The sequence below is a fragment of the Balaenoptera physalus genome (genome assembly GCF_965194825.1).
Source record: "Balaenoptera physalus genome assembly, chromosome: 12".
Classification (NCBI taxonomy): domain Eukaryota; kingdom Metazoa; phylum Chordata; class Mammalia; order Artiodactyla; family Balaenopteridae; genus Balaenoptera; species Balaenoptera physalus.
In genome coordinates this window covers 68,258,352-68,281,230 of record NC_138897.1, presented here as the reverse complement: position 1 = coordinate 68,281,230, position 22,879 = coordinate 68,258,352, and the positions used below count along the sequence as shown (strand labels likewise).

The window sequence follows — 22,879 nt, the reverse complement described above, 5'->3', positions numbered from 1 at the left end:
TCCTTTTTTTTTTTTTTTAAGATAAAGGATTTAGTTACAGGGTCTAGGATGCAAAGTACAGTCTGAGTCTCAAAGTTAAAGCAGAAGCCCCCACATTTCAGAATTGGGTTAAACTTGAGGTTTATGGCAAAGGTGACTTGACGCTGAAGGTTCTAGAGCCTGACTTGGGGCAGAGTCTGCCAATGGGGGTCAGATGATCTCAAGGAAGGAGAGTCAAATTCTGGGGAGAACCTGTCACACAGACATGTTGTCCATGAGTGAAGAGATGAATGAACGCTTCGTCCATAAGTGGTACTCAAATGAAAGGTTATGTTCCTCACCAGGGTCAGGATCAAAATCAGTTATCTGAAGGGAATTCCCTGGCAGTCCAGTGGTTAGGACTGCTCGCTCTCACTGCCGAGGGCCCGGGTTCAATCCCTGGTCCGGGAACTAAGATCCCACAAGCCACACAGCGTGGCCAAAAAAATCAGTCATCTGTAAGAGCAATGCTGATTATACAAGGAAACATATAATGGCTTTAAGTTCTACACTTCCTTAATATGGTAAGATTATGCTCCAAATCCTACAAAATGTGATTAAGTGTATTGTTCACACTGATTATTCAGGGGTTTCCTTTGTCTTATTAAAGGGACTTATAAAGCTCACATAAACACAGCATATTTTTTTTCTCTGCCCACATTTATTAGTTGTGAGCAGGGGATGAGTAAACCAAAGTGATACTTAGCAAATTTTTTAAAAAAAATTATTTATTTATTTGGCTGCGCCAGGTCTTAGTTGCTGTATGTGTGATCTAGTTCCCTGACCAGGGATCAAACCCGGGCCCCCTGCATTGGGAGCATGGAGTCTTAACTGCTGGACCACCAGGGAAGTCCCAGTACTTAGCAAAATTTGTTGTTAATATTCTTTATTTTATTTTATTTATTTATTTTTTAACATCTTTATTAGAGCATAATTGCTTTACAATGGTGTGTCAGTTTCTGCTTTATAACAAAGTGAATCAGTTATACATATACATATGTCCCCATATCTCTTCCCTCTTGCATCTCCCTCCCTCCCACCCTCCCTATCCCACCCCTCTAGGTGGTCACAAAGCACCGAGCTGAGCTCCCTGTGCTATGAGGCTGCTTCCCACTAGCTATCTATTTTACACTTGGTAGTATATATAAGTCCATGCCACTCTCTCACTTATTCTTGAACTTTGCCCCCTAGTGCCAACCTGTGCTTCACTTCTGGGCACTCGTTGCTTCCTAGTCTCTCCCTTACTGGGCTGGGCGACTGGTCCCAGTTCTTTGACCTTCACTGAGTCATTTTATTCTTCAGAGCTTGAGCTTCCTCAGCTGTAAAAATGAAGGTTTTACAGCAGTGCTTCTCAGGTCTGGGCTTCACACCAGCAGGTAGAATATGTTTGATCCATATAAAGCAAGTGTGGATTAATTTGAAGTACTAATATTTCATTAAGAATAATTTATTTTCTTAGAATTTAAAAGAGCATTGTGGGGGTGGTTTGAATGGCATGGATATCTAGAAATGTCTAGGAACTTTTGGATGGATGCCTTTTGTCTTTAATACGTTTCTGGCAGAAGTGTTCAGAATAGTTCCATTGATCATAGCATTTCCTTTAAGGTTGGGGCCTTGTGAAAATAATTGGCATTCCATCTGAATGAAGCTTTCAACCAGAGTTATTCAGGGTAGGGAGATGAAAAATTATAATAACCAGAATCATTCTTAGTGCTGTCAGTTTTGGAAGGAGAACTTGAGAGGTAAGATAAGACTCTCTGCCTGTGCACAGGCAGTGGACGATGAGCACTACATGCCCTGGACGGGACAGGGAGGAGAGAAGATGGTGAGGTGGGGGCAGAGGAGAGTGGGGTGAGGGCCGTGAGCCCCGAGTCTTCTCCCGTGGCTGACGCAGCACATACAGGTGCAGGGGACTCAAGATGGACAGACGGCATGGCGGGCTTCCTCCTTACAGGCCAGGGCATGGGTATGGGCCTGTCAATTATACCTCCATATCTGAGGGGTCAAGCGGTCTGTGGACCACAGCTTTTTGGGTTTGGAAGAGGAAAGTCTTTTTGACTTATTTTCTCCCTGGAGAGAATGCTTCAAAGACTTAAGTGGTAATAGAGCTAATGTTTTATCAAGTACTTATCGTGTGACAGGTGACAGGCTAAGCAGTTTACTTTGATTATTACTTTTGCTCCTCACAACAACCCCGTGATAGGTACTGTTATTAACCTCCACCTTACAGATGGGATGTGAAGTGTAGAGGCCTTAAGTACAGCCAACAGCCCACCTGGGATTCAAACCCCAAAAGTCTGGCCTGGAGTCCTTGCTCTTAACCACTGTGCTCTGTTGTCCTGTGCCCTGTGGATCATTCTCTATGGGATTAGCCGGTATACAGGGTGGCCTGAGGGTCATGTTTGGGATGGTGAGAGGACATCATATTGCTTTGACTTCTTGATGGTCTGTGTATTTGTTTTCTGTAACAAATCACCAATAATTTTGTGGCTTAAAACAATACAAAATTATTATCCTACAGTTTTATCAGTCAGAAGTCTGAAAATGGGTCCTGTGGGCTAAAATTGAGTTGTTGGCAGGACTGTATTCCTTCAGGAGCCTCCAGGGGAAAATCTGTTCCTTGCCTTTTCCAGCCTCTAGAGAGGCTTTCCACATTCCTTGGCTTTGTGTCCCCCTTCCTGCAATCATGTCACTCCAGCCTCTGCTTCCATCACCACCGCTCCTTCTCTGGATCTCTTGTAAGGCCCCTTGTGATTGCATTGGTCCCACCTGGATAATCCAGGGTACTCTTCCCCACCTCAAGACCCCTAACCACAGCTGCAAATCACTTTGCCATTAAAGTAATATATTCACAGAGTCTGAGGATGAGGATGTGGACATCTTTGGGGGGGGGGTGTCATTATTTGGCTTATTTAGTCTCTCTCTTTATGGGTTGATGATAGATATGGCCATTCCAGACTTCCTTATTTTCACTTTTGAGTAATAACTGATGAAACCCCCCTTCTCACCACCCTGGCCTGAGCCTCTGCTGATGTTGTCCCCCCAGATACCATCACATGAGGAGAGGAGAGTATGTGTGTTAGGAAGCTCTGGAGAGAGGTGTAGAGTAAAAGGTAGTGGCTTTTAAAGATCTTAGTGAGCAGGTATAAAAATGAGCTGAATTTTACAACAGTCCATCATATGACTTAGCTACTTTTTGTATTTCAAAGTCTATACCTCTTTTACATGGTTGTAATCTGGTAAACATAAAAATTTATATTCAGTTTCTCTATAGAACATTTTATCACAAGAGTTTTGAAGAATAACTAAGATCTTTCTGTTAATTCACGCTGCCGGTTTTACTTAGGACTTTATTTTCACGTGTCCACGTCACCCTTCTTTCCACAGGGTTGTGATGATAAGCGCACCAGTTGCTGAGCCCCTACTGTAGGCATCGTGCAGAGCGCTTCAAAACATTTTTTATTTCATTTAATTTTTGTATTGGCCACATGAGGTTGGAATTATCCCACTTTTTTTGTAGATGAGAAAGCTGAAAACTCTGGCAAGTATCTTATTTTAAAGTCGCATCACACAATTATTAAGTGATGGAAGGATGATTTGAACCTAGGCCTGTCAAAATCTAATGGCTTGTTCTTGATACTTATTCTACCAGATGGCCTTACCAAGGCAGCCAAGAAAAAGGCTTACTTAGATGCTCAACTGCTTGAACATCAGCAGTTGTGAAGAAATATATTAGCATAGGGCCATTATGGCGGTGGAAAGTTAAATTTTATTTCATTCTTCCTGACAGCCAGGACAAGAAGAGAAACTTAATGAAACTCTTTAGTTGGTCAGAGAGTATACTAGTTTTCTCCCATTTCTAAATTCTAAGTTCCTGTTAATCTTTGAACATTTATACTAGTGAATTTGTTTGATATAGAGGATAATGATTTTATAATTTAACAGTCAAAATAAAAGTATCTTCTATGTAGCTGTTTCTTTTGTCAAATGCATAGCTTTTTTTTCCTCATTAAAAATGTAACTTGGAAAAAATGATTTTATGGGGGAGGTGGGTATAAGCTAATGATTACATAGTTTCACTCTCCTTACTTTTGATACAGAAACAGCAAACTAGGGACTTCCCTGGCGGTCCAGTGGTTAAGGCTCTGTGCTCCCAGTGTAGGGGGCATGGTTCGATCCCTGGTCGGGAAACTAAGATCCCACATGCTGCATGGCGCGGCCTAAAAACAAACAGACAAACAAAACCCCCACAGCAAACTAAAGTATATGCTGATCATGGATTTTTAAGCCCTCAGTGGCCATGGTGTTTCAGAAATCCAGGCTTGGTTAGGCTGCAGGAATTATTTTATTGCTGAATTTCAGCCTGTTAACTGTTCAAAACTATTCTCTTTTTTTTTTCTAGTATTAATATAAAAACTGTCCAAAAAGCCTACTACTTCTCTCTTATAAAATATTTGAGTTCTTAAGCTAGTGCTGTTGTTGATCAGTTTTGATCAAGTCGTTGAGAATACTTTCCTTGGAAAAATGGAGCATGTTCAGGGCATCCTTCTTTCCTTCTTCCCCTACTCCACCCCTGATTAGCCCATCAGCAGGTTCTGTGCGTTCTGCTCCTGATTCATACCTTGCATCCACTGCTTTTCTTCCTGGATGCTGCCACCACCAGGCTGGCAGCCCCGTTGCTCCCCAAGACAGTGACAGTGGCCTCCTCACTGGCCGCAGGCTTTCACTTTGACCCTCTCTGCTGCTTTTTTCATATGGCATGACTGACCTGGAAACCTATCTCGCACCAGCTCACGCTCTTCCTAGCATCCTCCAGGAGCTTCCCATTGTACTTGACATCAAATTGAAACTCCCTGTACTGTCTTTCAAGGCCCATGTGATCTGCCCCCTCCTGTCCTTGCAGAAGCTTCCAGGGCCCTCCCACAGCTGCCACCTCGTTCCAGACAGAGCAGCAGCTTCCCCAACCCTGCAGTGAGTTGCTACCCCACTTCAAGGTCTCTATTTAAATGTCATCTTCTCAAGGAGTCTTTCCAGCTGTTTTCTTTCTCTCCCTTTTCTGTCCTTAATGGCATTGATTACCAGTTGTAATTATTTTATTTGATTGCCTTTTTTGGTCTCTTTTCACTAACATGTAAGCGCTATGGGGCAAGGACCATTCCTGACTTGTTTGCTGCTTTATCATCAGTGTTACCAGTAGTATTTAGTAGGTCTTCAGTAAATATTTATTGAAGGAACGAGGGGGATAGGAGTGAGCTGGCAAGAAGGCGGATGTACCTATTGATGCTGCTTTGTTTCACCATGAAAAAGAACAGATAGACCTAGACACTGCCCAGAGTTTGGTCACATAGGAAAAAATTGTAGAATAATCCTCAGAGCCATTTATTCATCCTAAAAGTTACCGGGATTCTGTGTCTTTTTGGCAGGCATAGTTTGCCTTTTGTGTATTCGGCTAATGTGAATCATATTGATAATGTGACTGTGTGATAATTCAGCCATATGTTGAGGTTTCTACTCCGAAGACTGGAGTACTACGTTAATTTAAAACTATTATTCACCTCTGTGAACATCTGTGAATTTTTTTGAAACTATGCCTTAATTCCCACCAGATAGTTGTGTGGTTCATCAGAATTTGTGAATCCATTGAGGTGAGGCCGTTTCAGAAAGTGCTGTGTGAACAGCGGGGCTCTGAGTGGCCTACTGGCTGGGATGTATTCCCTCTGGTACCTTATTGAGCAGGCCTGCTGAGTGGGATTATCTGATTATCAACATTTGAGATTTAAAATGTCTGCTAAAGATGACAGTGCTTCTTAGGTGATGAGTTCTTTATGACAGACATTTCATACTAGGACTAGTGTGGTTTTTTAAAAGTCATTCTATGTTAATTTATAGGAAGATACTAGTTTTTCTGTTTCCTGGGACATGAGGGAACTTGTCTAGTAAATCTTAAGAGCATCAGATATTTCAGAATTAGTTAAAAAGAAGAGTCTAAACCCCAGCCTTGATTCTTGCAGCATTGTTAAAATGCTCTTTTGAGAAATACTGAACTGAATTTTTGGCTTGCTATGCAAATCATCCCTCTTCCTAGTGTGTAAGTACTTTGATAATGTTAAAATATTTTGAAACTTAATGTTTAAATACTATTTCAGATATTTGATTTTATTTTGTATCATCACATAGTTAATCTAGCCTTCTAATTAAACTCAACCTAATAAAAATTAATAGAATCAATAAATCAGTAAAGTTGTTACTTTAATTGAAAGAACTAATTTACTGCATTTAATAATCTCAAACCTTGCTTAGGCCTACCATCAGCTTAGGTTACTGGAACTGTTGAAAGTGAAGTCATGGGATTGTTGAAAGTGAAGTCATAAGATTGTAGGTTTTAGAGGGATTCCTTAGGTCTTGTTCTGTAAACAGAGGTGGCCAACCTTTGAAGAAAGGCTCAAAGGTGTCACATGAAAATCCTAGGTGCTGTACTGGAAGTTTCCAGCTGTTAAATTGTGGGTGCCTTTCCCCAGAAACAATGTCATCAGTGGTAGGTAGCTGGGACGCTGGCCCCTGCAAGTGGGAATGGAGGAGCAGGGTAACAAAAGCACACTGATACTTGTGCGGGGCTCGGAGCCTTGGAGGCTTCTCTTCTCGCTCTGTCATTTTGTGCATGTTTGGCTCCTTAGGCTCAGATTACCCATTTATGGATGAGTGGATTGGGCAAGATCATTTCCAGGGTTCCTTTAAGCTCTGCTGTCATGTAATTGGGATTTTCTGATTCCTGGGTCAGAGTCTGAGCAGGGATTTGGATGGCAGAGTAGTGCAGGTGGTCAGGCACTTCATACTTAACCACCTTTTCTTATTTATTTATTTATTTATTTATTTATTTATTTATTTATTTAATTTATTTTTGGCTGCGTTGGGTCTTTGCTGCTGCACGTGGGCTTTCAATAGTTGCGTTGAGCGGGGGCTACTCTTTGTTGCGGTGTGCGGGTTTCTCATTGTGGTGGCTTCTCTTGTTGCGGAGCATGGGCTCTAGGCACACAAGCTTCAGTATTTGTGGCTCACAGGCTTAGTTGCTCCCTGGCATGTGGGATCTTCCTGGACCAGGGATCGAACCTGTGTCCCCTGAATTGGCAGGTGGATTCTTAAGTACTACACCACCAGGGAAGTCCCTAACCACCTTTTCATATTTGTGTGACTTACCAGTTCAGATTGAATAACTGAAAGTAGTGTATGTTCTCACAAAAATTTTGGTACTCTTACAGGAAAGCATTTTCAGTTTTTTTTGTTTTTGTTTTTGTTTTTTTTTTTTAATAAATGTTCTTATTATTGGAATAAGCCTCCCTAAATAGTCTTTTTTTTTTAAAGGAATTCCTTTATTTTTATTTTTTATTTATTTATTCATTTATTTTTGGCTGTGTTGAGTCTTCATTTCTGTGCTTTCTCTAGTTGCAGCGAGCGGGGGCCACTCTTCATCGCGGTGCGTGGGCCTCTCACTATCGCGGCCTCTCTTGTTGCGGAGCACAGGCTCCAGTCGCGCAGGCTCAGCAGTTGCGGCTCACGGGCCCAGTCGCTCCGCGGCATGTGGGATCCTCCCAGACCAGGGCTCGAACCCGTGTCCCCTGCATTGGCAGGCAGACCCTCAACCACTGCGCCACCAGGGAAGCCCGCATTTTCAGTTTTATAATAGAGGTCACTGAAAAAATCTTACAGGACTTGTACCTCCTTCATTCTTTGAGCACTTCATTACTTTCTAGTGCAAAGTAATGAAGCTTATCTTATAATTTCCAGCTTATCTTATAATTTACCTGTCCCAGCCCTGATTTCTGCCAATTTCCCGAAGTCCTGGTTCCTTTGAGTGGGAATCGGCTAGGAATGCTCTTGCAAACTGGGGTGCTGTTGTTTCTCCCTCTTTTGGAGGGCAGAGCTAGGAAATAGATCGTTTTCTGAAGTTGTATAATACCTCTTGGTCCAGTTCGTCACTGCAGGGCTCGTCTCTCCTTCCCACATGTTAGGTTTGTATATTCTTTTCCCTCTGTTGCTGATTGCCAACAATATCACTGTATTTACTAGTTTGCTCAGTGCTACAGTACATACAAAACAGTTTCAGAATTTTTCACCAATGCTATTACCAACAACAAACCTACTACATAAAATTGTTCTTCTTTGTAATTCTCTTTACCCTGAGAATGTATCATACCGAAGATGTATATCCATGTACTCTCAAAGAGGTTACTCTCTCTTATGGCTTGTCTTAATACTGTATTTCTCCCTCCCTCTTCCTCCTTTACAGAGTAGACACTCAGTAAATGTTTGCTGAGAGGTATTCTGTGCCCTTCTGTGAGCTATTCCTGTCCACAGTACTTTCCTATGTTAAATTAATTACCATTTCTATGGAGTGAAGTATAATTAATCTACCAAAAGCACTAATGTTCTGAGCAGTCATATATAAATAAAGATAATATATAATATGAAAAATGTAACTATAATACATAATTTTATATAACACTAAGTATATAAATAACAGTTATATATTTATCAAACTCTAGTATATACACACATATATTAAAACCATTTTGTCAGTGTCTTCATATAATTTAAAATTATTTATTGCTTATATATCATTTTTAATTCACAGAACCCAAGGTTCCTTATTTTCTGGTCTCAGTTTCAGCCAGTATTTCACATTAGCATCATTAGGTCAACAGAAATGTGGGTTTCAACTTTATTTTTCATCTTAAGAGTTAGGAGGCATATAAAAACATTATTTATGATTTTTTTTTTTTTGGTGGTATCATCATAGACTCTAAGGTATATAAATTCTCATTAATCATTAAAAAAAAAATCACAGACTGATGGAACAACCCATCAGTTGTTGGGGAGAAGGAGTTAGCTAGGAGGAAAGATAGTTTTGGGTGGAGGGAAAGAGGTAGAGATACATATATATTTGAACTTAGGACAATGAAATTTAAGAAATGTAGACTGGGGAAATTAAGTTTTTTAGCATCCAGTATAAATATGTTATGTATTCTTTTTGTTAAAGCTATTTAATAAGTGATTCTCCTTTAAAAATAGCTGTTTTTTTATTTTGAAAGTATGTTTTAATCACCCAAATTGACAGAAATATGTAACTGTACATGTTCTTTGGTATTATGTCTCGGTGATGACGAGAAAATGTTAACGTTGGTGCAGCCAAATATTGTTCAGTCTGGTTATTCTTCATTCATTCTTTTTTTTTTTTAATTTATTTTTTTATGGCTGTGTTGGGTCTTCACTTCTGCGCGAGGGCTTTCTCTAGTTGCGGCAAGTGGGGGCCACTCTTCATCGCGGTGCGCGGGCCTCTCATTACCATGGCCTCTCTTATTGCAGAGCACAGGCTCCAGAGGCGCAGGCTCAGTAACTGTGGCTCACGGGCCCAGTCGCTCCGCGGCACGTGGGATCCTCCCAGACCAGGGCTCGAACCCGTATCCCCTGCACTGGCAGGCAGACTCTCAACCACTGCACCACCAGGGAAGCCCCCAGTCTGGTTATTCTATAGATGATCCTCTACTGGAAGAATTACTAAATTAATTATATGGTTGTGTCTCTTCATGTATTAAAGAAAAACAACCATTGTATATTAAATAGGAGTTTGAAACATTTCTGCTTTAATTGAAACGATCAGTGTAACTTTAAACTGGAAATATATTTAGGGAAGAGCCCAAGAGTCTTTTAAAGATCTTTTTAAGGTATTTAAAAGCATTTTAAGTGGTACCTTTTAAAGGCCTTTAAAGTACTTTAAGTTATTTTAAAAAGAAAGCAAGAAAAAAGTTTTTATTTTACTTTCATTTATTTATATATGTATATTAAATATGTGTATATGTTTTATATCTTATTACAGTTAAGCATGTTCTTCCCATCTTTTTCTTTATTATTCTCTTATGGGTATTTTTTGTTTGTTTGTTTTTGTTTTTAATTGAAGTGTAGCTGGTTTACAATATTGTGTTAGTTTCAGGTGTACAGAAAAGTGATTCGGATATATATATATATATTTTTTTTCAATTCTTTTCCTTTTTTTAAAAAAATTATTTATTTATTTATTTATGGCTGTGATGGGTCTTCGTTTCTGTGCGAGGGCTTTCTCTAGTTGCGGCGAGTGGGGGCCACTCTTCATCACGGTGCGCGGGCCTCTCATTATCGCGGCCTCTCTTGTTGCGGAGCACAGGCTCCAGACGCGCAGGCTCAGTAATTGTGGCTCACGGGCCTAGTTGTTCCGCGGCATGTGGGATCTTCCCAGACCAGGGCTCGAACCCGTGTCCCCTGCATTGGCAGGCAGATTCTCAACCACTGCGCCACCAGGGAAGCCCTCTTATGGGTATTTTTAAATTTAAATCCCTAAGCAGGACCTTCTAGAAACTTGGTCATTCTAACACCTTTTTTTGTGTGTAAATTTTCATAGATATAATGAAGCCATAGTCAGAATAGCTCAGATATGTTTTGTCAATGATAAAAAACCCAAAATCCTCTGAAAGTAACTTTTTGTATTTTCATTACAGGTAAATTGGAATATTCACATTGTACAGAAACAGAGGTAAGAAAAATCCTCAAATATTTCTCAGTAATGCAGCTTTGAAGTTCTCTTTAGACTAACTTGAGTTCTGAAATATCTCACTATGGGTTTTTGGTTTTCTGATAAGAATGTACTGAGAGTAAGTATATATTTTTTATATTTAGGAAGAGTAAAATGTGAAGAAAAATCAATTATCTCGTCCATAGTTTTAAAATGTCAAGGTGTGTTATAAAGATCAGCTTAGTCATAATTTAAAAAATTTCCTATGTTGTTGTTTATGAAATGGAGTTAACTAAGATTCAGAGCCCTTAATAAGAAGTAGTTTACATTCAGTTTTTTAATAATCCAATCTAGTGTGTCATAATAAATCTTTTAAATGTGTTGGACTCCTATGGAGTTGCCTGGGAGTAGGAAAAAATAGGGACTTGGGAAGTGTTTCAGCAAGATTACTGATGAATTAAATGCTTTGTCATTTGTATAAGTAGGTTTATTATTTTCTAATAATTTAAATAATTTAAAATTCTGATTGTGCAATTTAATGCGACTCCATGTGTCCCTTTTAGAAATTTCAGTGGTGACACTGAAATATGAGGGCAGCATTGATGAATTATGTATGTGTGGTGGTCTTTTCTGGAGCTGTTGCGTCATCCTTAATTAGGAGTCTTAGGTCTTTTGTTAATGGCAATGCCTAATTAAGGATTTAAGAAGTTATTTTTCTAATTTTATAATACATTTACATGTTGATATGGGTTTTATTAAATTTTAATTGTTATTTTAAGTAAGATGTAAGCTTCCTAAGGGATTATATTGTATAATAAAGAAGCAAAAATAATTTATTCTTTTTTGCATTCAGAAGTTATTCAACGCATTTTATGTTTTCTGTTCAACTTGAGAATTAGAGGTAATTTCTTCCAAATTAGCTGTAAAAATGAGCAAGAACTTAATATTTTTATATTGTGACAATTTTTGATGTATTGTTCAATATGATATAAAGGATTGGGATTTGATTTGAGTCCAAAAATACAAGTTCTGTCTGTGGTTTCTGGTGTGCATCTTTCTAGCTATGTAATTTTGAGCAAGTAGTTTTTTCTCTCAGAACTTTGGCTTTCTTACTTATAAAATGTTAAAGATAATCTCTGTTAATCTCATGGGTTGTAAAATTTTTAAGTGATTATATAGGTGAAAAAGTTTTATAAACTCTAAAGACACACTATTATCTACATCAGAACGATACAAATATAATCAGCATTCATCTGCCTTTAGGTAATGAAATGTGAGATTTTTACATACAAGGCATAGTCATAAATCTCATTATTCTTACTATGTTTTGTTGCCATAAAATCAACATGGTTTTAACATTTTGTTTAGCACTTGCTTTGTATAGGAATGTCACTTCATGTTATCTCCTCTTTGATCCATAACTTGGATCACCAAAAGAATTGGAATCTAAACAGAACTCTCAGATTTTTTTTTTTTTTTTTGGTCTGTTTGGAGAGGGAAAATCATGGGAAAATAAAAAGTTCAGTGTGATATTCAGTTTACAGAATGGGTTCAGGGTATTTTTTAGAGTAACAGTGGTTATTACCTCTGGGGAAGAGATTGCGATTGTGTATGGTGTTTTATCTATATTGCTTGGATTTTTTTTGAAATGAGAATGTCACTGTATATTACTTTGATAATTAAAATAATAAAAAGAAGGGGCAGTAGAGGGAGTGGGAACTTTTTCAAGAAGTTTGACTCCAGAGAAGGAGAAGATAGTTTAAGTAGGAAGTTTTGTTTTGTTTTTTAGCTTGGGGAAGACCATACATTTGGTGTTGGTAGTGGTAGAAAGGGGGCAGAGAGAGAGACAGAGACAGAGAGAGAGAGGGGGATTTTGCAAAAATGTAAAGCAATACCACCCCTTTCACTATTTTTTTTTGAGTTTCTATAAAAACGTTACACATATTAACATATTTAATATTATTTTTAAACAATTTAATTTGAATGATTCAATCAAAATTTCTCAGTTTTAATTTCTAATACGATAAATGTTTGATAGATTATAGCTCATATAAACAAAAGCTCCTTGGACTCCCTGGTAATTTTTGAGTGTAAAAGGGGTCCTGAAGCTAACTAGTTTGAGACTGTTGGGCTGGGGCCTGAAGAGCAGAGATACTTCTTCCTGAGAAATGGAATTGGGGGTCCAGAGAGGTCAAACCAGAGCCCTAAGGTGGATGGTGGAAGGTGAGGAAAGCCGTGATATGGGGATGAAGCCAATCTGTTTTGAGAGCGAGGGTCAGAACGGTGACTTCCAGAGCCTCTTTTCACCCTGAAATTGCTTTTCTGTTGAGAAAAGGGATTCCCTGTACCTCCTGTAAGTGAGAAGCCCCACGGGCCCTCTCTGGAGTTGGGTCCACTACAGCCAGGGCTGCGAACCCGGGTGCATGTGGGAGGAGTGGGAAGGGGCCTCGACCACCGAGAGCACGTGGAGGCCCACGGTGCTCGTGCCCACAGCCTCTCCCTGGGAGGAGGGAGGGGCGCGCCTGAGCTCCGTCAGCGCCCCATTTTCTTCGCTCTGGTCTCGACCTAAGGCGGCTCGCTGTACAGGTCGAGCCTTGAGCACGGAGCCGGTGAATGAACACGGTGGGGTTGTGGTCGTGGGAGCCGGTGAATGAACACGGCGGACGCTTGCGGCTTCCCGTGGGGGAGAAGAAGGTCCGACTCCTGGGGAGGCTCCCAGACCCGAGGGGAGCCTCAGCCCCCTCACCTTTTCACGTGGCTGAAAGACGTGATTTGAAGTGTTTGACTGTTTATTTTAATAGTTTTCTTAGTACATAAAAATCATATTATGAATTCTTTTCTAGTTTTACTGATAGTCCTCTTTTTCATACTTTACCTGTATTCATAAAAACCAAGCAAAACTAGGACTTTAGAGAAAGCAAGGAGGCCATACATAGGCATTCAGTCAACTGTTAACGGGATTTTGTACCTCAAGAATAGCTTAATGTTTATTAAAATCAGATGTTTTTCCTTATTTCTCACTGTGTGGAAATTTTTTTTAATACACTGGATTATACGAGTATTTTCCAGAGTTTGAACTCATGAAAGGAAATCTTTCATGTAATTTGTTTTAAAAGACATGCAAAATTTTTACTTTAATAGGCAATTTAATTTTTTTTACAACTTTGATTCTATTTTTTGAAGATATAATTTATATACAGTAGAATTTAAACTTTTTAGTTAAAATTATTCGAGTTTTGACAAACACCATCTCCACAGTCAAGTTCAGGTTCTGTGTCCCTCCCCCCTCCCCCGTTCCCCCCCACTCCCCCTCTTGTTTTTCCCTCCCCACCCCACAACTCCTGGCATCCACTGATCTGTATTCTGTCCCTTTGGTTTTGAGGAGGACCTGCAAGGTAAATAGTGTGTTATTCTCCCTTGGCCTCCCCTCCCGGAATGGCTCACAGCTCAAATTGGTAATTTATAAACTCTTGAGTGAAAAAAACCAAACAAAGTCTTGCGTGACTGACCTGTACTTGGGATTTGCTTGTCAAGGAAGCAGTCCCAACCACAGTTTAGGGGAGCTTTCACTCCCAGTTTACAAGTTTTTCCTTCTGCCATTATTTAAATAGTCTTGTGGGTTATATACTCTTATACTTGAAGAAAAGGCTAAGCACTTAAAAATACTAAAACATAAAAGATCTGAATTTTCAAGCATCTTAATTGAGACCTTTTCATTGTTTTTAGCTTTCCAAATTTCATCACATTCTGTCTTCTATTAACTACAGTTAATTATGTAGCACTCAGAAGCCCTTTCCCTTTAGCAGGCAAGAAGGTTAAATGAGTAACCAGGACAATCCTGTTCTGTTCTCCTTGATGGATTTGCTGTATTTTAGGTGGAATTGGTTAAAGCATTATATAAAGTTAAATAACTTTTGTCAATACTTTAATCTTGATAGAGCTAGTTTGTAAAAATCAGAGCATAGCGGAAAAATTTAAGCTTTACTGAGGGAAACTATGAAAAAGATTCATCTTCCCATCTTAGAAATAAAGTTCATGTGTACTGTATGTAAGTACTTACTGTTTCATTCCCACATACATCTTTAAAAAAATACTTTAGAGCTTACTCTATGCTGAGTTACTGTTATAGGCATTAATTTAATTCTCACAACAAATTTATGAAGTGGATACTAATTATTTGCATTTTGGAAATGAGAGCTAAAGTACGGAGAGGTTAAGTAACTTGCCCAAGGCCGTATAGCCAGTATGTTGCAGAACCACGTCTCTTCACCTTTCTTATGTTTGTGTTTATCCAGCCTTTATTTGTCTGCTGTGTGAGGCATCTGCATAATGCTGATAATTAATTTTGTGCTGCATTTGGGACAGTGAAATTGTCCTTATTCTGTATATGCTTCTCACCTATGACTCTTTTGGTCCTGGCATTATGTAGCCCGGGAATATGATCCTTTTGAATGGAACCCAGGCAAAGGAGTGAACGAACGCCATCCATGAACCTCCAGCCCCATTGTTAGGTGAATGTAGGGTCTGTACTGGAGTAATTTGTGAATTAGTCTGATTCTAAATTACTCAGAATGACTCAAGAATTACGCTGCATATCAATATTTTAACCTCCTTGGAAATCAGACCTAGAATTAGTCTGCTTTGTGGGGAAACCCAAAAGATTTTGAGAATGAGCCAAGAAATACATCATAGTATTTGGACTTATTGGATTCTGGTTATGTACAGTTTTTGATACAAACTGGACTATGTGAAAAATTTTAATGTTTCCTGAGCAGCCTAAAATAAACTGCCAAAGATAGTATGTGGGTGTTTGCTGCTTTAATGCAGAGTATAATACGAAAAAAAAAATCCATTTTGTCTTTAGCTAAATCAGCCCCCTGTACTTTGATTTTACCTCTGGCTCATGTAGACTCATGGTGATAGTTGGATGAGTAGTCTCTCTTTTAATTGACATTTGATAGCCCTCAGTTAATTTCAAAAGTAAGTAAAAAATTAACATGAAAGAAGTATGTAATATCTTTACAAAAATGTTTGCATCAGCTTTAGCTGCATAGTAAGCCTTTTTTTTAAATTAATTAATTTATTTTTGGCTGCGTCGGGTCTTCGTTGTTGTGCGTGGGCTTTCTCTAGTTGCGGTGAGTGGGAGCTACTCCTTGTTGCAGTGTGCAGGCTTCTCATTGTGGTGGCCTCTCTTGTTGCGGAGCACGGGCTCTAGGCATGTGGGCTTCAGTAGTTGCAGCACGCGGGCTCAGTAGTTGTGGCTTGCGGGCTCTAGAGCGCAGGCTCAGTAGTAGTTGTGGCTTGTGGGCTCTAGAGCGCAGGCTCAGTAGTTGTAGCACAGGCTCAGTAGTTGTGGCACACGGGCTTAGTTGCTGCACAGCATGTGGGATCTTCCCGGACCAGGGCTCGAACCCGTGTCCCCTGCATTGGCAGGCGGATTCTTAACCACTGCACCACCAGGGAAGTCCCGAGCCTGTTTTATGTGATTGTGAAAATAGTATTTGATACCAAACTTAGTAAATCTAGGAATATCTAGCAGAAACAAAAAGGTATTACTATCACATCTGCCCTTTTATTGGAAGGCATTGTCTGATCTTAAACCTTGATTTAAGGGTTTATAAATAGGATTGTGTGATAAGTTAAAATGATGATACGTGTTCTTTAAAAGGATTGGAAGAGTAAGTTCAAATTAACTGCTGGTAACAACAGCATTTTCTCCTTGATCAGCAGGCTAAAAGGAAGAGGAAGTATACTCACATTCCGCTTCCTGTCTTTTTGGATTAAAGAATCCAAACATGCCTAAATTTACACAGCCATTTGATTGATGTTAACTTATATGGTCTGGAAATCGGTTTGTGTGCCCTCAGAGTAAATTGTGTCTACCTTTGAGTTGTTACTTCTGAGTGTCAATACTAATGGAGGTTGGTGGTGAGATATTGATGATGTGATTTCATGTATCATCAGATGTAGACTGGCGGCATCATGATAGCTCCTCTATCTCTCTCTCCTCTGCCCCCTCATTCCCATCGCTCCCCTCTCTTCTCACTCTGTCTCAGATAATATTACCAAAATGGCCTTTCTGTGGTACAGTCATACATGTCGTAAATACAGGGGACATTTGTGGAGCCCTACATCAAGGATACCCTACATCAAGGACACAGGACAAAAATTCCGGAATTAACCGAGCTCCCATAGCAACTGCTGCCATGGGCTCTCCTAATCTAAACCGGACAGCCCCCTGACTCCATATTAGGCAAAATAATCACCATGTAGTAACGTTGTAGCATCCTGACCAGTCACCTAATGCCATCCTGACAGCAGGAATTTTCTCTGTCTTGAGGCTATAAAAGTTGGCTACTAGCCCACAAAGGGGGTCGACTTCCCTGGCTACCAGGAAGTCAGCCAGCTGTTCTTGCAGCGACCCTTTAAGGCCTACTGTTCTGGCAGCGACCTTCTCTTTAATAAACTCTATCTTCCTTACATTCTGCCTTGTGTCTGGAAATTCTTTTCCAACCTGCACCTGGACCACAACAACATTGTTTGACCATAGGACACAAAATTTATAACAAGTAGTGTTCCTTTGTGTAGTTTTTACTATATTTGAAGACCAGTGACAGTTGTACTCTACGTATGTCTCACAAAGGATTTCAGAGTAACCAAATTATCTGGGAGTAAACATTTTATTCTTGAAGGAGCAGAAAGTTTACCTTTCAGGTAACTTAAGCACTTCTAAGTACTTTGATAATAGAGTAGAAAGTTTTCTTAATAACTTGCCTTATCCAGGGGCCATATCAATCTGCCTTAATGAATAGTTTAAATTTTAAATGTTTTTAATAAGATAAAATAGAAATTTTCAACACAGATTATACAATGCTGATAGTATCAAAGTCGAAAGGAGCTAGATTTTTAAAAAATTTTATTTATTTTATTTAATTTATTTTTGGCTGCATTGGGTCTTCCTTGCTGTGCGTAGGCTTTCTCTAGCTGCGGCGAGCGGGGATTACTCTTTGTTGCGGTGCGCGGGCTTCTCGTTGCTCTGGCTTCTCTTGTTGCGGAGCATGGGCTCTAGGCGCATGGGCTTCAGTAGTTGTGGCACGTGGGCTCAGTAGTCGTAGCGCACGGGCTTAGTTGCTCCGTGGCATGTGGGATCTTCCTGGACTAGGGCTCGAACCCGTGTCCCTTGCATTGGCAGGCTGATTCTTAATCACTGCGCCACCAGGGAAGTCCAAAGGAGCTAGATTTTTATTTCCTTTTCAAAGTACCTTTCTTCATTTATAGAAATTATGTTAGCTTGTTGTATTTTGTATCACAGGCAGATACAGAGAAGAAAGTAAAAATAACTTCATACCCTACCATCTAGTTGTAATGACTGTTTAGAATATTCTTCTAGACATTTCTTCCCATATATACATAATAAAGTTGACTTATTCTTTGAGCACCTTTATGTGCTACTCTTAAGGATACATGCATCTTTGCGTAAATGACAAACTTGGCTTTAAGGAGTTAGCCAGGCTGATGGAAAGGGTTTGGATATGGAGTGGAACTTTCCAGGCAAAAGGACATCATAGTGAGGACTCAGAGAGCAAGCTGTTGTTGAAACTGACAGAGGGTAGGATGTCAGCATGGAGAGTGTGAGGGGGAAGGTATAGGAAATGGAGGCAGACAAGTGATGCCAGGTCTTAGAGGCTGTATTAAAGATTGGATGTAGATCCAGTGTCTCTTCAAGGGAAAAATCATTTCCTTCTGAAATTTTCTTCTGTTTCACTATGGTCATTCTTATTTTGCTATGTATCTTCATTTGCTTGTTGTTAGGAGGGGTATCGTTTTTATGCATTCACATTTCATCAGTTAAAGCATCATTTAATTAAATTGTTTTTGTAGTCACATAAGTAGAGTTGTATGAATAGGTTTGGGACTAGACTCAACTGACCTGTGGTAAACGTTCAGCTCCCTACCTGGTGACCTAAGAGTAGCTAGCCTGTTCATGGCCAGTAGTTGTCATGGAGATCAGTCAGTATGGTCTCTAGAGGACTGGGGAGTGTGAGATGGGAAAGTCAGCTAGATAGAGGCTGATTAAGAGCGCTTCTGCTGTTCAGTGTGGTGTCTCTTGGCATCTTCCCTAAATTTTGTAGAGATTTTACTGTATTTGGCAGATATTGTAAGACATATTTAAAAGAAAAACCTGTTAGCAGTAAAATTGATGTTGTGCTATTGTGATAATTACCTAATTTCTTTTGATGATGGTGTTTCTTAATTTTTTGCGAGAGGTTTATTGAAATGTAATTCACAAACTGTACAAGTCAACCGACCATTTAAAGTGTGTGATTCATTAGCTTTTGTTATATTCACAGAATTATGCAGCCATCACCACAATCACTTTTAGAACATTTTTGTCACCTCTAAAAGAAATCTGTTACCCTTTAGCTATCATCCCCCATCTTCCCACTTCCTGTAGCAACCACTAATTTACTTTCTTTCTCTATAGATTTGTCTGCTCTGGACATTCCATGTAAGTGAATCATAATATGTGGTCTTTTGTGACTGACTGTGATTTTCACTTAACATAATGTTTTCAGGCTTCATCTGTGTTATAGCATGTATCAGTACTTCATTCCTTTTTATTTGTGAATATTCAACTGTATGGATAGACCATATTTTGTTTTTACCCATTCATTAGTTGGTCGACATATGAGTCATTTCCACCATTTGGCCATTATGGATAACACTCCTATAAACATTTCTGTACAGGTTTTTGTGTGGATGTAAGTTTTCATTTCTCTTGGATATATACACAAGAGCAGAATTTGTTGGGTCAACTGGTAACTCTGTGTTTTAACTTCTGAGGAACTACCACACTGCACCAGCAGTGTATGAAAGTTTTGGTTTTTCCACATCCTCGCCAACACCCCTTATCTGACTTTTGTTCTAGCCATCCTAGTGGGTGTGAAATGGCATCTCGTGCTAGGGATTTGCATTTCTCTGATGACTGATGATGTTGAGCAGAGCATGTTTTCATGTGCTTATTGGACATTTGTACATCTTTGTAGAAATGTCTGTTTGGATCCTTTGCCCATTTTTAAATTGGGTTATTTGTCTTTTTATTATTGAGTCGTAATAGTTCTTTATATATTCTAGAGACAAGTTCCTTGTCAGATATATGATTTGCAGATATTTCCCCCCATCCTGTGAGTTTTCTTTTCATTTTTTTGATGGTATCCTTTCAAGCACAAAAGTTTTAAATTTTGATGAAGACCAATCTTCTGTTTTTTCTTTCTTGTTTTGGTGGCATATCTAGAAATGCATTGCTAGGGACTTCCCTGGTGGTCTGGTGGTTAAGACTCCATGCTTCCACTGCAGGGGGTGTGGGTTTAATCCCTGGTTGGGGAATTAAGAATCCCGCATGCCATGTGGCGCAGCCAAAAATAAAGAAAGAAAGAAAGAAAAATTAATTTTTAGATATGGTATGAGGGGTCCAACATCATTCTTTTGCATGTGGATATCCATTTGTTCCAGAGCTGTATCTTGAAGAGACTATTTTTCTTCATTGAATGCTCTTGGTACCCTTATCAAAAATCAGTTGACCTGATGTGATTATAAATGGGATTGTTTTCTTAATTTCGTTTTTGGATTGTTCACTGTAAATATTTAGAAGTACAATTTATTTTTGTATAATGATCTTGTATCCTGCAATCTTGCTGAACTCATTTATTAGTTTTAGTAGTTTCTTAGTAGATTCCCTAGGGTTTTCTATGTACAAGATCATGTCATCTGTGAACAGAGATAGCTTTTCTTCTTCACTTCCAATATGGATGTCTTTTATTTCATTTTCTTGCTGTTTCTTTTTTTTTAAAGCCTTTTTAAAAATAATTAAATTAATTTTTTTTGGCTGCGTTGGGTCTTCGTTGCTGTGCGCGGGCTTTCTCTAGTTGCGGTGAGCAGGGACTGCTCTTCGTTGTAATGCGTGGGCTTCTCATTGTGGTGGCTATTCTCTTGTTGCGGAGCACGGGCTCTAGGCGTGTGGGCTCAGTAGTTGTAGCTCGCGGGCTCCAGAGCACAGGCTCAGTAGTTGTGGCTCATGGGCTTAGTTGCTCTGCGGCATGTGGGATCTTCCTGGACCAGGAATTTAACCCGTGTCCCCTGCATTGGCAGGCGGATTCTTAACCGCTGCACCACCTGGGAAGTCCCTTGCTGTTTCTTTTTAAAAACTGTTTTTATGGAACTCAGAGTCAGAGGGTGGAGTAATCCCCCAAACTCTTTAAGTAATTTACTTCAAATCTGTTTTATGAGAGAATATTGAAATATTTGAATGCTAAATCAGACTTTTGAAATAATCTTTATATCATTTATATTTCAAGTAGAAATATAAACTGTTTGTGTGTTGAAACATAGTTTGGCCTAGTATAACTGAATTTTGAGCTGTTTTTTGTTTCCCCTTAGGATCATTTTCTATTTAGAGTATCAACTTTATTGCAAGAGTACTTTCTAGAATATAAGTTTAAAAGGTATGTATGGCTTTCCAGTGAGGAGTTGGTGACTGACTTTACTTGTTGCACTCTCATGTTTTTATTCAGAGGTGTTTTTTTTAAAAAAAATTAATTAATTAATTAATTTTTGGCTGCGTTGGGTCTTCGTTGCTTTGCACGGGGTTTCTCTAGTTGCAACGAGCGGGTGCTACTCTTCGTTGCGGTGTGCGGGCTTCTCATTGCGGTGGCTTCTCTTGTTGCAGAGCATGGGCTGTAGGTGCGCAGGCTTCAGTAGTTGTGGCACGCAGGCTCAGTAGTTGTGGCTTGCGGGCTCTAGAGTGCAGGCTCAGTAGTTGTGGCTCATGGGCTTAGTTGCTCCGCGGCATGTGGGATCTTCCTGGACCAGGGCTCGAACCCGTGTCCCCTGCATTGGCAGGTGGATTCTGAACCACTGCGCCACCAGGGAAGTCCCAGAGCTTGTGTTTTAATACATAAATAAGTAAATAATTTGGTTAGGATTACATGAACATGGCAAAAATGAGAACAGTGGATACACGCTTTGGACACAAATATTCCCTCTTTAGAGGCAATAGTACCTGATATCTTAAACTTATTTATATAAATTTGGCTTTATTAAACTTGGAATTTTATTTTTTCCTTCTGCATGGTTAATAAAATTAGGTAGTTAATTCCAACGTAATAAAAAGGAGCAAAACAATTATCATTTGTATTATTTGGTACTTTTCTTATTAAGGTATATTCAAATATATTATTCTATTACTGTTATACAGCTTACACAGGAAAGAAATTTAATAAATTAATTAAAAATGGATCCACAACCTGTAATTGTGAAATGGGCCCAGGGTCTCATGGTATTGGACCAGTAGGTATGGCCTGTAATTATGACTGCCATGTATTGTTAGAAGTGTCCCCTGTTGTTTTTGCAGGAGTCATTGTTACCAGATCTGATTTTAACTTGGGAAGGGAGGAAAACAGAATGCTTACAGGAAAGCAGCTGGCAAAAGAATTGAAGGAGATTGTGACCTTAAAATTTTTATTTAAACAGCTTGTTGTTTTCTGTTTTAAATTCCTTTGTTCTGGAAGGGACACAGGCCCTTTTAAGAATGGGAGATAGGAAAATTCTGCAACCCATGACAAGCTGTAAAAGGTTGCTAAGGAGATTCTGATGAGAAGGGGTAGTATTTAAATGATCTGTTACTGAGTTCTGACTTTAAAGGGAGGAAATGAAAGGAGGAGGGTGCTTTTATTTCACTCCTTTTAACTTTTAGAAAGCATGCAAAAGCAAGAATCTTCTTTTTCCTTAAACACAGAATCACTTGGTTTGGATTAAATTAATTTGTGTGGTGTTAACATTATATTTTAAAATATTTAAGTATAGCACATTGAAAAAAGTGCATAGATCATTAGGTTGTAGCTTGATGAATTTTTACAGATAGTGATAATATTGTATTTTAATGTCACTTAAATGTACTATATTATTATATATGTCTTTGAAGAATATTATCTTAAAATGTTCGATTTCAAGTGACCATCAAAGTGATAATTTCAAAGCATTACTGATTTTTAGTTTCTGTTTTTAATTACATGTTGCATTCCCCCACATTCTTTCCCAGTCTCCTGCTTGTTAAAACAAAAACTACGGGAAGAATTTCTTCCGGGAAGGAAGCAACCATTCTGTTTGGAACTTGTTTAGAACAGTGCTGTCCAATAGAAATATAACGGGGGGCCACATATGTAATTTTAAATGTTCTAGTAGCCACATTAAAAAATAAAATGAAACAGGTGAAATCAGTTTTTATAATATATTTTATTTAACCCACTCTTTCTGAATTGTCAA

The 22,879-nt window shown here is 39.1% G+C and overlaps 1 protein-coding gene across 7 annotated transcripts in view; it reads left to right on the top strand.

Moving 5' to 3' along the window:
* SPIRE1 (spire type actin nucleation factor 1) overlaps positions 1-22,879 on the top strand; it is a 209,256-nt gene that overhangs the window by 35,778 nt on the left and 150,599 nt on the right. For 6 of the 7 annotated variants that reach the window (XM_082417058.1, XM_082417059.1, XM_082417057.1 and 3 more), the window contains exon 2: positions 10,545-10,579. The exons of the other annotated variant lie outside the window; for it this stretch is intronic. In XM_082417058.1, the coding sequence (XP_082273184.1) occupies positions 10,545-10,579 (35 nt within the window). The remainder of the gene's footprint in view (positions 1-10,544; positions 10,580-22,879) is intronic. 7 annotated transcript variants of the gene reach the window in all.